The sequence below is a fragment of the Benincasa hispida genome, chromosome 2, assembly GCF_027475165.1.
Source record: "Benincasa hispida cultivar pf3 chromosome 2, pf3_genome.v1.1, whole genome shotgun sequence".
Classification (NCBI taxonomy): Eukaryota; Viridiplantae; Streptophyta; class Magnoliopsida; order Cucurbitales; family Cucurbitaceae; genus Benincasa; species Benincasa hispida.
The window spans coordinates 54613076-54628249 of NC_143479.1; the positions used below are offsets into that span (position 1 = coordinate 54613076).

General features: G+C 33.4%; 1 protein-coding gene across 1 annotated transcript; it reads right to left on the reverse strand.

Annotated features, from left to right (window-relative positions):
• Window positions 1-11897: 11897 nt before the first annotated feature.
• LOC120072331 (E3 ubiquitin-protein ligase RZF1-like) lies at window positions 11898-14948 on the reverse strand. The gene is made up of 2 exons (XM_039024801.2): window positions 14736-14948; window positions 11898-13257 (listed from the first exon to the last, which is right to left on the reverse strand). The coding sequence occupies exon 2, from the start codon at window positions 13193-13195 to the stop codon at window positions 12278-12280; it is 918 nt and encodes a 305-aa protein (XP_038880729.1). The 5' UTR covers window positions 13196-13257; window positions 14736-14948; the 3' UTR covers window positions 11898-12277.
• Between the last annotated feature and the right edge of the window lie 226 nt (window positions 14949-15174).

Consider the following 15174-nt stretch of genomic DNA (forward strand, 5'->3'; position numbering starts at 1 on the left):
AAAAGTATATTGGAAGAGTTGCTTGCTTTATCTTTTAGATTATATTATACTCATATACAATTAATTGAAACATATGAAACAATGAACCTGAAGTTCATGAATCCAGACATATTTACAATTTGGCATGACCAATTGGGTCATCCAAGATCTATAATGCGAGGAGAATTATTGAGAATTCAAATGTACATCCATTGAAGAGCCAGAAGATTCTTCAATATAATGAATTATCATGTAATGCTTGCTTTCAAGGAAAATTGATAATTAGACCATCAGCATCTAAAGTGGGGACTAAATCACCTGCATTTTTAGAACGAATTCATGGTGATATATGTAGACTAATAACCCAACAAGTGGACTATTTAAATATTTTATGGTATTAATAGATGCATCCAGTAGATGGTCACACGTGTGCTTATTATCACGTCGAAATCTTGCATTGCAAGATTACTTGCTCAAATAACTAAGTTAAGAGCACAATTTCCTGATTTATACAATTAAGACCATTTGTCTTGATAATGCTGGTGAATTTACATCTTAAGCTTTGGATAATTATTGTATGTCAATTGTGATAAGTGTTAAACATCTTGTAGCTCATATTCATACACAAAATAGTTTAGCAGAATCATTCATGAAACGTTTGTAATTAATTGCAAAACCATTACTTAGATAAGCTTCCTTCATCTATATGTGGATATGCTATTTTGCATGCAATGTCACTTGCGTTAATGGTGGGAGGGAAGAACTTCTTCATGAATCTTTCTACCAACTGATCCTAGGAGTTAATCTCGTTTGGCTCTAAAGAATGGGCCCACTTCTTGGCTTCATCTCTAAGTGTGTAAGGAAATAGATAGAGTCTGATGCCTTCGGGTGTCACGCTAGGAATGGAGAATGTATTGCACATCTCGACAAAACTAGTGAAGTGTGCATACGGGTCTTCTCCTTGCAAACCTCCAAATTGACCCACGTTTTGTATCATCTGGAGCATAACAGGTTTAATCTTGAACCTGGTGTTATCTTCCACTGTGGTCTTGCGATACCCGGTGAAAAATCATATAAATTGGGCGTCGCATAGTTCTTAATAGGAATATTGCGATCAGCAGCCAGGAAGACTGGGTCTTGCGGCAGCTGATTCATTCCTTGATTTACTTCGGGCCTTTCATTGTTGTTGTTCTTCATATCTCTGAGACGCCTATTACAATTTTGGTGTGCTCTCCTGCGAAAGGTTCTCTCAATTTCTGGGTTGGCGTTGAATTCTAGATCCGTTCTAGTACTCATGCACCGTCAGCTGCTCTTCGCTTAAGCACACTATACTCCAGAAATCTCACTTGCACAATATCACAAAAATATCAGCACTAAAGTCGCTAACGAAAATGACGCCAAAAATTTGTTGTTGTGCGGAGGATGTAATGCCACCGCAAGATTGATGATACAATATACGATGTCTTAATCACGCTGCCAGATAATATATGCGATGCTACAAAATTCACTGTAGAATGCGTTCATGTAGCTTATGCGTGTCACAAGTTTTCTTGCGATGAAACCAAGTATAATTCCACCACAAGTTTCTCAGAGTGATCCGAGGTCGAACACGGGGATTTGTGATGCTAATGCGATAATGATGTGAGGTATGCGACCGTAATCAAATTAAGATTGTGAGGTGCTGAAAAGTAAAATGTGATGATAAATGAATAAACGGATAAAGAGTAAAATGCGATGATAAATGAATAAACAGGTAAATAAATTTGAAGTTGTGCAAAGTATGTGTGAGTGAATGCGATGACAAGTCTTGTGGATCGAATCAGAGTGAGAACGGGTTTGGGGAAAGAACATCGCAAGTTTGTCAATCCTGTTGAGGACGCAACTAAAGTTTCGTCTTCCTTTGGCTTACATCTCTCGGTGATCGCCTCCGTCACCATATCTCTATGATGATCAGGGATGAACATTTGCGAACGTGAGGTTATTTCCATCTCCTTATTGCTTTAGTTAACGCATTCTATCAACCTTCTTTCGAGAAGTGGATTAGCATCTTCACTTATGCTCACGCAGGTGAAGATGTCATTGAGCATGCGTTAATTAAACTTAGTTGACTTCTTCAACATGGATTGACTTACTCGCTCAATCCTTCCCCCGCACCCTAGAGGTTTAGTTACTCATGGTGAGAGAAATGGAATATGAATGTGTTATGGTGAACAGAGAGATGAAGATGAACATGATAATGATATTAACTGATAAAGATAAAGTGTTTGTTATAGAGATATGAATGAAAGACAATAAATGAACAAAAATCGATGCTTGAGTCACATACAAATAACCAGGGATTTTATGTTTATTGGTTTGAGGTAAAATCCAAATATGCAAAGTCAAGTAGTGAAGTAAATATCATTTATATTATACATCACAAGTGTTCGTACAAAGTTATTTACAAACTACTGGACACGAGACTTTAAGGCACAAACCCCAACATTTCTAAGCCAATTTTAATATGTTTGACGCAACTTTTCCTTCCTATTGCCGCATATTCTAAGTAAGATGGTATAAATAAATTGTATTTCTACAAGTTATCAGCAGTATATGTTCCAATTTCTCCACCATAACGCATTAAGATGGGTCCTCAAAGGAGATTAAGAATATATGTTTATGATTCCCATTAATTATTAAATATCTTGAACCCCTGAGGACTGATGTACTTACTGCACGATTTGTTGATTGTCATTTTTATGAGACAAATTTTTCGACATTAAAGGGAGGAATTAAGAAATTAGAAAACTAAATTATATACGGAATGCATCGTTATTGTCTCATTTAGATCCCCATACAGATCAATGTGAACTTGAAGTTCAAAAAATAATTCATTTGCAAAATATAGCAAAATTAATTACCAGATGCATTTATAGATGCAAAGAAAGTAACTAAACCACATATACCGGCTGCAATAAAATTGATATCCCAACACAACAAGTTGTCGCGGAACACGATAGAAGCGTGGTAGACCAGTAGGTTCCAAAGATAAAAATCCTAAAAAACAAAAAATAATTAATAGTAAAAAATACTTGGTTGATGATATAAATAGCCATGAAAAAAATCCTTGACATAACTAGTGAGGAAAGTGAACATCTAAAGATAATAATGAGATTTCAATAAACTATGTCATGACAAGAAAAAGATGGAATCGAACTAATGTAGTTATTGACAACATTTTTGCGTATAATATTGCTCTTGATATTATATCTGAAAATGAGGATTCTTAACCAAAATCTTTTGAATAATGTCGATATTGAAAAGATTGGCTTCAGTAGAAAGAAGCAATCGAGGCAGAATTAAATCCACTTTCAAAATGGTAGGTTTTTGGACCAGTAGTCCAAACACCAGAATGTGTCAAATCTGTGGGATACAAATGGATATTTGTGAGAAAAAGAAATGAAAATAATGAGGTCACAATATACAAAGCAAGACTAGGTGCACGAGGTTTTTCATAAAGACCTATGAGGAGATATATTCTCCAGTGGTGGATGCAATTACACTAAGATATATTAAGTGGCTTGATTGCGTATAAAAGTTTAGATATGCATTTTATGGATGTAGTCACAACATATTTATATGAATCTCTTGATAATGATATTTATATGAGAATTCCAGAAGGATTCAAGGTATCTGAAACATATACATCAAATTTTCGGGAACGGTATTCAATAAAATTACAGAAATCACTATATACATTGAAACAATCAGGACGGATGTGGTACAATCGCTTGAGTGGATATACAATATGTCTGTGTGTTTTTATAAAGAAATCACAATCAGGATCAGCTATTATTATTGTGTATGTTGATGACTTGAATATAATTGAAACTCCTAAAGAGCTTTCAAAAGCAATAGAATATCTTAAGAAAGAATTTGAGAAAAAAGATCTCGGAAACACAAAATTTTCCCTTGGTTTGCAAATTGAGCATTTAGCAGATAGAATATTTATTCATCAGTCTGTTGGTTTACAGAAACATGCAGCGGAAGAAAACAGGATCATTAAGCATTCTAATTCCTCAATTTTGACATCAAACTAAGCATATTCATAGGTTATTAAGAGGGTTTCAATATATACCTTTGAAGATCATCTTCTTCAACGAAATACAACAACAATCTTCTCCAATTCAGGCCGTGGACCACCACTAGAGCTTCCCTACTATTCTTTAAAAACCTTAGATTGAGTTGTGGGACTCAAAATAAGCTTGAACTTCGGAAAATTTGAGGAGAGATTTTCTGGTTTTTAAGCTTGTTGAAGAACAACTTCTTCAACTTTCAAAAGCTGAGTAATTCAGCAATTGCATGTCCTTTTCAGCTGAATCCCTTTTGTATTTTAAACCATCAACTCATGCTTTGAAGTCTTCATCCCATGAAGACACCACCTACTTGGTGGAATTAGTAGATTATGATGATTAAGGTGCTTTGAGGTTTACTGGAAAATCCCACTTTATGGGTTTTTCCAAATTTCCAATTTTTTTCCATTTTGAATTGTAAATTTCAATTTCAAAATTAAAATCAATTTTTAATTTTAATTCTTTAATTAAAATTGAAATTTTATTAATTTACAAAAATTAATTCAATAATTGATTTTTTTAATCTAATTAATAATTAATAATTAATTAAACAATTTAATTAGTTCTATTAATTTAATATCAAATATTAAATTAATTTTTCACCCAACCATCACCAAGAATCCCTATTCATGAAATTAATATTTAAATCATATTTATATATTAATCGATTCTTCAATTACATTTAATTCCAAAACTAAACGTGTAATTATATCACATATACCTACTAATTCTCTGAATTCAAATTTAAACTTTTCAAATCAACTTATCACGCTATTCCAAGGCTAGTTCCGTTTGTGAGCTAATAGGGGATCTAATAGCCCTACAGATCGTGGGCTTCAACGATCCGAGATTAATTAGCTAAACTCTTTACTCATTAACTACTGGGTCACTTCACTAAAACTCAGTAGTTACACTCCCCTTACTGTAGATATATTGTGTCCACTCAATATAACCATAATTAGTAAGTTAACCCTTCACAGGTTATTCGTAATAACGATTGGGTCAAAAGGTTGTTTTACCCCAATATTACCTTTTGTTCCTTAAGTCCCACTACACTAATCCTCTAATGAACAATTGGTTTGTGATCCGATCATCAAATTGAGTCCCTCTCGGGTCAATGAGAGGGTGGGACCTCTTGTTCAAGACCCGGAATCAGCACTTAAGGGAACAACCTCTCTACTATCCCTATAAGCAGGTAGGAGTGAATCCCGTCTTGCACCCTATGTCCCTAGCTATCTGCATAGTCTTATCTCTAAAATGGAAGGCTCATTGAGCCGACGTTATTGAGCCAACCCTCACCTATGCAAATCTAATGATAATCCCGAATAAACAGAAGTTCATAGATATCTCAGGATTAAGGTTAAATTACCTAGGTCATCGCTATGAAATACTCAGCTTAAACAGTAAACAGCGTTATAAAGTAAGAGTGACTTATTTCTTGGTCCGATCTTATGCAAACTCATTGCACATGATACCCCCTCTCCCCATGTCACCACATGAACGAATCATGATCACTTCGTTTGTAGTTTTTTTACAGCTCCTTGTAACAACTACAGAGTGGGTCGCATCCGATAGTGTTACCAGAATAAGACACCCAACCTTATTCGTATATTATAGATCATCTTGACTATTTACTCGAACCTGATCCACTTTTATGTCTCCACATAAAGTTCAAGTACTCATATAATAGTCATAGATCTTTTAGTTTATTGAATTTATTTCTAAAACGAAATAAGCAATTTATATATTCAATAACAACTTTATCGATTTACAGAATGAGTTTATTATTTACAAACCACAATTTTTAGGACATAAAATCCAACACAAGCAACTTATACAAGAAACATTTTGAAAATAATTTATATAGGCAAAACACATCCATTAAATATTCCAATGGAAGTCCGTTCATTGGATGCAAAGAAAGATATATTTCGACCTCGAGAAGATAATGAAGAACTTCTTGGTCTTGATGTACTATATCTTAGTGCAATTGGTGCACTTATGTATCTTGCTAATAATACAAGACCAGATATTGCATTTTCAATAAATTTATTAGCAAAATATATATTTTTTTTCAACAAAAAGACATTGGAACAAAATTAACCATATACTCCGTTATCTCCGAGGAATAATCGATATGAGTTTGTTTTATTCAAATAAATTAGTTGGTTGTACAGATTCTGGATAATTATCTGATCCACACAAAGCTAGATCTCAAACAGGTTATTTGTTCACATATGGAGGAATAGCTATATCACGGTAGTAGATGAAACAGACTATAACAGCCACTTCCTCAAATCATGCTGAAATTCTTACAATTCACGAGGCTAGTCGAGAATGTGTATGGTTAAGGTCAATGATTCAGCACATTCGTGAAACGTGTGGCTTGTCTTCTAATAAAATCTTCCAACAATATTATACAAAGACAACACAACTTGCATAGCCCAAATCAAATGAGGATATATTAAAAGAGATAGAATAAAGCATATTTCACCAAAGCTTTTCTAGATTCATGATCTTGAAGAAAATGTCGACATCACTGTACAACAAATTTGTTCGAAGGATAACCTGACAGACTTATTTACAAAGACATTACCAACTGAAACTTTTGAAAAATTGGTGCAAAACATTGGAATGCAACAACGCAGAGATCTTAAGTGATGTTTTCGTGAGGGGGAGTAAATATATTGTATTATTTTAGGAGTATGTATTATATGAAATATGTACTCTTTTTCCTTCACTACGGTTTTTTCCCACTGGGTTTTTTCTAGTAAAATTTTAATAAGGCATATTTCATATATATATGAGTACTTAAGGGGGAGTATTATAAATATTATCAAAATAGTTGTCCAATGCTTAGTGTCCTAAAAACCATGTGTCATTTTTCTTATTGTCCATGTGCCTTATAATAATTTATGCTTGGTGTCCATGTAAGTTCACATCCTATTTGTCACTTTGCCTATAAATAGTGACATTTGGTGGATCTTAATGTAATGCACATTGGTGAGAAATCCACTTCAAATTCCATTAATTTTCATATTATAAAATTTTATAATTATATAAATATATTATTATATTATATTTTCTCCATATCTATATTTCCGTCGTGCTCCTCATTTTCACAACATTATAATATTTATTATAATTTTAATATTATATTTATAAACGATGAATCCTAAGTTTTAACTAAAATAAAATAAAAATCCCTTTTACTTTCAAGAATAATATCTCTTCAATGTTGTATTTGAAATTGTTGTTTATCTTCATTCAAATAACATTTTTAGTCCTGGAATGTTCTTACAATATATTTCATGGGTTTTACTTTGTAATGATTTAGTCTCTATATTGGGTGAGTGAGAAAACTCAAACATGTGAATATCACAAAAAATTGGTTCGTTATTTGGTAAAATTCAAAAAATGATGTAAGCCGGTTGTATTGATTAGTCATCACACCTAAACAAATCAACTGATTCAATGTTGTCCTTACATCTTGTTTAAGTAATATAAAGAGCGATGAGGAAAGATCTTGCATCTGCACTATGTCATTACATCTTCTAATAGTTCCAATGTTGTCCTTCACTATAACTATTCAGATTGAAATAGTGTATTCTTTCATGTACGGGTGTGGTCTAAACTATAGATATGAAACATCGCGATCTATCAATCGAGATAGGTTTGAATAGACACTCACGTCTTTGTCTCGATTGAACTATTCAAGTTGAAGTAGTTACACGACAAAATTAAGGTTGACAACGGGGCGGGGTGGGCCTGATATGCACTCCCCATCCTCATCCCGTGGGATTTTTAATCCTTGTCCCCGTTCCATTTCTCGTTTTGAGGAGTCAGGGAATCCTTGTGCAGTGATCGGGTCCCGAGGGAAAAAAATTTCCATCTATTATTTTTTATTTTAATTATATTTTAATTAAAATCAATAAATTTTTGTATTTATATTGAAATGATATAATTTTTAGGTAACAAGTTGGTATTATTATTGTTTTATTTATTTAAATTAATACTAAACAAACATTATAACATTTCTAGTGAAAAGCTAATTATATTATGAATTGAATTTTTTTAAAAAAAAAAAAGTAAAAAAAAAAAAACAAAAACAAAAAAGCAGTAGCTTTAAAGCTACTATTATATATAAATATATATATTAAAAAATTTAAAAATTATTTGGGACGGGGGTACCCTCCCCATCCCCGCCCCATCCTTGGTTCGGAGACTCGTTTTGGATCCCCGATTTGACCCCATCCCCAGTTAAACCGGAGATTCCCCACCCCAATCGTATGAGACCCGACCCTGCGGGGATTTTTGCCAATCCTAGAAAAAATGGTAGATCCTTTTGTGCATGAGCGTAATCTAGACCACAAATCCGAATACATCATGATCTGATGAGAAATATATGTAACACCCCACACATTTTTTTAGTAATAATGTAATTTCAGTAACTTTATTATTTAGAATTTTAGTAATTGTTATTAGTTGAAGGGCATTTTTGGAATTTTGGACTTCAAGTGTAAGTGCGGGAATTTAATTGTTAGTGTGAAATTATTCAAATTGGAAATTAATGGCAAGAATTATTTTTTTTTTAAAACGGAAAGAAATTTAATAGTATAAAACGGAAAGGAATTAAATGTAATTATATTTATTTTCTTTTTTTTGTTTTATTATTATTATTATAAAAAGTCAAAGCCCACCCCATTTTCTTCCTCACGTTCGTGAGCCCGTCTGACGTTGCCGCATCAGTTTCTTCTTCATGACTTCTGTCCACCACTACTCAAGCATCGTTCGCTTTTGCCGTCACTGGATCTATCAATTTGGGTAAGATTTCTGCCGTTTGGGTTTGTTTTCGGTTGATTCTTGAATACTCATTTACTTTTGGCATCAATTGGTTGATACCCATTGTGTTTCAACTTTTGATTCAAGTTTGTGAAGGTATTGAGGTATTGTTTAGTGAAGTTGGAGTTTGTTTTAGCGAGCTTTGGTAAGTTTTATGCTTTGATTACTCTCTTATGGATTAATTTTGGTAAAGTCGTTTGAAAGTGATTTTTTGACGAAGCTACATATGGATAATTTATTTGAGACATTGGTAGTGAAGTATGTATTTGATTCAAGCTTTAATCATGTAAGCTTAATTTCAAATTATGATTAAGGGGTTGATTCAAGTATTTCATTCAAGATGAAGAAGAGTTTGATTTGCTAATTATTTGGGATTAAAATTGGAGGTTTGGAAGGTGAATTCGAATTGGACCACACCTTAGGTAAGGTTATCTGGAAATATTTTGTAATATTTGAGTGTTTGAAATTTGGCCTTAACTATTAATTTTAAAACTTGGTTTATGTTTAGTCTTGATTAAGGATTCAAGAATTTCACAAAGATTCAATTGCTTTTTTGTTCGACCTAATATCAAGGTAAGTAATCTTACTACCGGAACTGCCAACTGGCCAGATATTAGATCTATGCTAGCATGTTAAATGAAGGTTATGGCAGAATGACAGCATGAAATATTGATAGTATATCATGATTAAAGTATGTTCTGTTACGAGATCTGAATTATTTATTTACGCACATAGACACTTGAATGCTAGTATGAGATGGTATGTGCTTCCATGATTGTATTTGATCTGATGATGTTGAGGTATACATGTATGTTATAGAACCATGATGTTGAGGTATATGTGTATGTTGTAGAGCCATGATGTTGAGGCTTATAAGTATGTCATAGATTTGTACAGTGATGATTATGATGTTGAGGTTGTGCAAATGTCCTTACTGACTAGTTAGATGCCCATTAGATTTTATGTTTCCTTCGGGATTCACCAGTTTGTGTTTCCTTCGGGATTCACCAGTTTGTGTCTTCTTCGGGATTCATCAGAGGTAGTGGACATACTTAACTACAGTAGGATAGGACTTAGGCTCCTTCTTGTTTCATGTGCATATATGTCTCATGAGAACTAGAGCAGTTTATATGTTTCACCAGAGGTGGGCATCTAGAGGACAGGTGGGTATCTAGAGGACATAGATGCCCAGCCTGACCCCAGTAGTGGGGTTACTTACTGAGTATTTTATACTCATTCCTTCTCATGTTGTTGTTTCAGGTAAGGGTAGAAATACACCAATGGGACTAGTTTTTACGCTTCCGCTCATGAGATTTAATGTTCTTTTCATGTTTCTCTTAATTTTTAGTTTTGATGTTTAAAACTTACTTTTAAGAATCGTTTTTCATATTTATTTATTATCCTTTATGATTTATGGGTACCCTACTATTGATTTAGTATTTGAATTTAATGAAAGTCTTTTGAACTTACCTTATTTAATTAGCATTTATTTCGTCATAACCGAGTGTCGTTTTGAGTTCTATGCATGCATGTATTTAGTAACGGCCTAACTTAAGTCCTAGGGGGTCGGGTTGTTACAATATATGTTTAAAAGAACGATTAGATCCTTTATCAATAATGTTTTCAATTTAAGGTTATATAATGTCAATAATGTCTCTGTGTACCAAAAAACTGAGCTAAGTTCAAGAATAATTGACATGCAATATCCATTTTTTGATGTTGAAGGTTCATATTTTTATACTCCATTAGTTGTACTAAATATAATAATAATAATTATAATCTCTTTGTGTTTTTAAACCATTTAAGAGGTGATATTTTCACATTCAAATTAAAATTCATATATCCTAAATAATATATTTTTAAACATGTCACTTTTTAAAACAATATGAATATGAAATATTAAGCCAACATGGGCGAGAACATGAGCGCCAACATCGGTCCAATGTGGGTGTATTTCAAATTCAAATTCTTGAAGTTATGATTCTCTAAGCATGGAGGAAGTTACACTTATAATTGGTAAAGAGAAACTCGTCAATTAGCCTACACATTTGAATGTCGTTGGTTACACAAAACATCAACAAATGTTTGTGTTTTATTCACATATCAATTTTGTCCATCAAAAATGTCAAGAGGAGTAACAAATCTACCCCTCATCCAATGAACATAAACCAGCTGCAATAGCCTCGATGAGGACTTTGAATAGTGAACCCAACATTTCTCAGGCTCGACATAACCTATCACTGTGACAAAGATTTTTGTCGCGAACATTATCTAATTGTTAGAGTCTATATGTTGTGAAAATTTTTAATTGTTGCTATGTAAAAATACATAGAAACAATATATTATTTCTCAAAGGAGTTTTTTTAAAAAAAATAAATCAAATAAAACAAAGTTGAAGGGTGATTTTGTGGATTTGTTACCAATGAATTTTATCGTAAAGCAAAAATTCATTATTCAACAATGATTGATTCAATCACATCATGCATGAATTCCAATCACTTTTCTACGGAGAAAATTAATAAATTCAATTTAAACAAGTTTTTATTATATATAAGTTATATAACTTTCCATTTCCCTTTTATCTTTTATTTTTCCACATTGAAAATACGACAACAAAAGCTACAATAATTTTAGATGTGTTAAAAAAAATGAGAGGTCCAATTCTGTTCAAGTTGAGAGCAAAATCGGACCGACAAATAATAATATATTTGTTTAACATTTTATATTTGTATACATCTATTTAAAGTAGGAACGAATGAACATCCTTTATCCCACCTAAAGAATATTTGTGCCTTTACAGAAAGATGAAATAGACCAACACAGAGAAAAAAGGTTAAATAATGATACTTCAAAAGGCAAAAAGAAGTCAGAAACAAGCCATTGTCATTTCAGCCCATCTGTGAGAATCTTAGATGCGATAAGTGAATATATGTATTATCACAAATGCCAAAATGCAAAACGATATAAACACAATAAAATTTCTTGCTCCTCCTCAAATCTTTACCCATATAATATCATCATCTTCTCACCATTGAAGCTCACAAATCAGAAAAAGTAAATGGCTTCAATTGATCCATGGAACATATAACTATAATTACATTTGATTTCAGCTCTAAGACCCCCCTTATTTCCCAGTGCAAGTCATAGTAGCAGATATGTGATTCCTTTTCATATCACTTTACACAAAAAAGGAAAAAAGAGAAAAAAAAAAAAAAAGTAAAAAAACAGCTCTAGATATTACAACTCTAGAGCTGATTCTTATTTCTTATTACCTCATTTGTTGTAGAACAGAGCTTTCACATATCATGCTCAGCAGAAGAGTTATAGACCTAGCAATCAGAAGGTCATTCAGGGTAACTCATATCGTTATCATGCTCTCGATCTGTAGATAAGCCATTTATATGAATCCCACTGCTGAAACGAGTGACTATTCGACGAGGGGCAAAAAAATCTGGGAATTGATGCCTCCTCAGATTTCGTTGAGTAATTTCATTTAGGCCTTCACTGTTGCTGCCACTGTTCCCTCTCCAACCGTGTCCACTTTCCTGCTGAGGCAGCTCAAGTCGACAAACCGGGCAAGTATTATGTTGGACCAGCCAAGGAAGAATGCAATCAGTGTGATAGATATGATTACACGGCAACACTTTGGCTTCACATTCCAGCTCAAATTTTTCCTTACAGACTGGACAATGAGAGTCGGTGCCGAGGTGCATTTGGTTAATCTTGATTGTAGGCATTGCTTGTATAGAAGAGTGAGAAGTAGGAGTTGGCACTGGTTCCCTGTGTTCATCCAAGGAAAGCTGTGCAGCTAATTCTTCCAGTCCCGTACGCTGACTAGATCTACCTTCTGGAGTGACACTGGCGAAGGTTGGACCCGGCATGTGTTCATGGAATGACCAAAAAGAATTGAAAAAATCTAAATTCTGCCCTGGGACAGAACCAGATCTCCTCCTAACATCGAAGTTAGGATTTCTTCCAGACATTCTCTCTCTGGTCAAAGTATCAACAGCTTCGAGAAGACCAAATCTTGGATAAGGGCTTCTTCGCCCCATTAATGCAAACATGGCTTCAAAAATTGGAGGCACCGTTGAAAGATCTTCTGTGCCTGGATTAAAATCATCTTGAACTGTTTCATCATGTTCGTCGTTAAATTCTTCAACGAAACCACCATTACAATAAGGGCAAACTACGTCTTCTCCATCAAGCCAGAATGAATGGTTGCATTGATAGCACCAATGGGTGTCTTCACCAACAGAAGACATCTTCCTCCCAATTACAACAGTTGAAAAGAAAAGCCCAAGTTTATTCCTAAACGTAGAGAATTCTGCAATGAAATGCTCATTGGTTAATAAAATCAATTTTGAAGACAAAATCAAACATTTATCCACAAGGGACTAACTTATGTGAAAAAAACTAATGTATAACAACGATTCATCCCAGATATTGCTTTTCGAAAGCACGGAATAATCTGACCATTCACTAAATACAATTTGAAAATATCCAAATAACTTAGTCTCGTTTGACAAAGATTCCGTTTTCTATTTTTCAAATTTATGCTTGTTTCCTCTCAATCATGAATTTTACCTATTTTAAAGAAACACTTGAGTTCCTAGTCAGATTCTAAAAACAAAAGCTAGTTTTTCTAGTTTTCAAAACTAGGCTTGATTTTCTAAAACATGAGTTGAAAGCAGATAACAAAACATGAAGACTTATGAGTGTAAACAGTACTTATAAGCTTAATTTTCAAAAACCAAAAACCAAATGGTTCTCAAATGAAACCGTAGTTCAATTCAGTAAATATCCTTAAATGTAGAAAAGAAAATATGAAGGTAATTCAAAGACACATATTTGGTGATGATTTCATTAAAGATTAAAAAATAAAGTAAAGTAAATGTCAAGAAAGTAAAGATGAAGGTAACATCACAAATAAAAAATAACCCAAAGAAGGACAGAATATTAAAGAGTATTGATGTTGCATAGGCTTAGCCCAGCCAAGCAAGCGACATCCAATTAGTCTGGAAAGGAATCTAGAGATGTACTCATTGATTGGATACTGATTCGAGAGAAAAGCAGAGCTAATTTACACTGTGTTCCCTATATTTTCACCTATATATCAATTTGAAAGATGTTTGTTTGATTAAAGGTTACCAAACAATCCCCCAATTTACTAGATGATAAAACAAGTCCCATACTGTAGATCATATTAGTTGAAAAATACAAATTCGGGTCAAATTTTAAAGTACAATTAGGGTTGAAAAAATAGATCTTACTAAATTGGATATCTGAGTATCAACTCTTGGTAAGAGTATTTGGTAAGTCGTGATAAATAAAAGAAAATTAAGAACAGAAATGGAAACATATGGACTAAAAATGTATTTAACTAATAAAAAATGACATATCCCAAACATATTCATGTGGCTTATATAAACATAAACTGCACTAAAAACTCCATAATTTCAACTTGATAGCCAGGAATTAATAGTACATTCACTGTCCCCAATTCTTCTGACAAACTTCTTGATGTACCCACATTCCTCATCTCTCACAAGCAAAGGAGACAATCTCCTGTAGCTGAGAGGAAATTTCCCTCATTAAACAGAATCATCACTCAAACCAGGCTTTCAAACCCTTGTCCGATTGAGATTTTCCGTAGGAATTTCAAGAAAACAGTCGAAAATCATCGAACTTAAACAGAATTACGCCAGTTATTAAATCAGGAATAACTCTATCAATATGGAATCAAATCAAATATCGATCCGTAATTTGAAATTGAAGGGAAATTGAAGTAAAAAACAGACGTACCGGAGCTGAAGTAGGAGCAGTGGAGAGCTCAAGAAGAGGGAGAATCAAGAACAGTGGGTGAAGATTTGGATCAAGGGCGGAGAGAGAGAGAAAACGAGAGGACCCTGAGCAACAAATTTTGCTCCGCAGGGTCCCAGAGGCAGTTCCGATTGACTGATTCACCGAAGTTGTAATTGTGTAAATTTTATTTTTTCCGATTATTTCGATCCGTTTAATAATAACCATTTTTCGATCCGTTTAATAATAACCATACCGTAATACAAATTTGTGTAACCATAATAAAATTCCATTGATTGATCAATTGTGATAAGTCAGAGTCGCATATGTAATTTGATTATTTTTTTTTATCGCATTTACTTAAAATTATTAATTTTGCGACATTTATTGTTCTTGTTGCATTACCTCAAACGATAATGGTAACCATAAATGTGTTAAAACT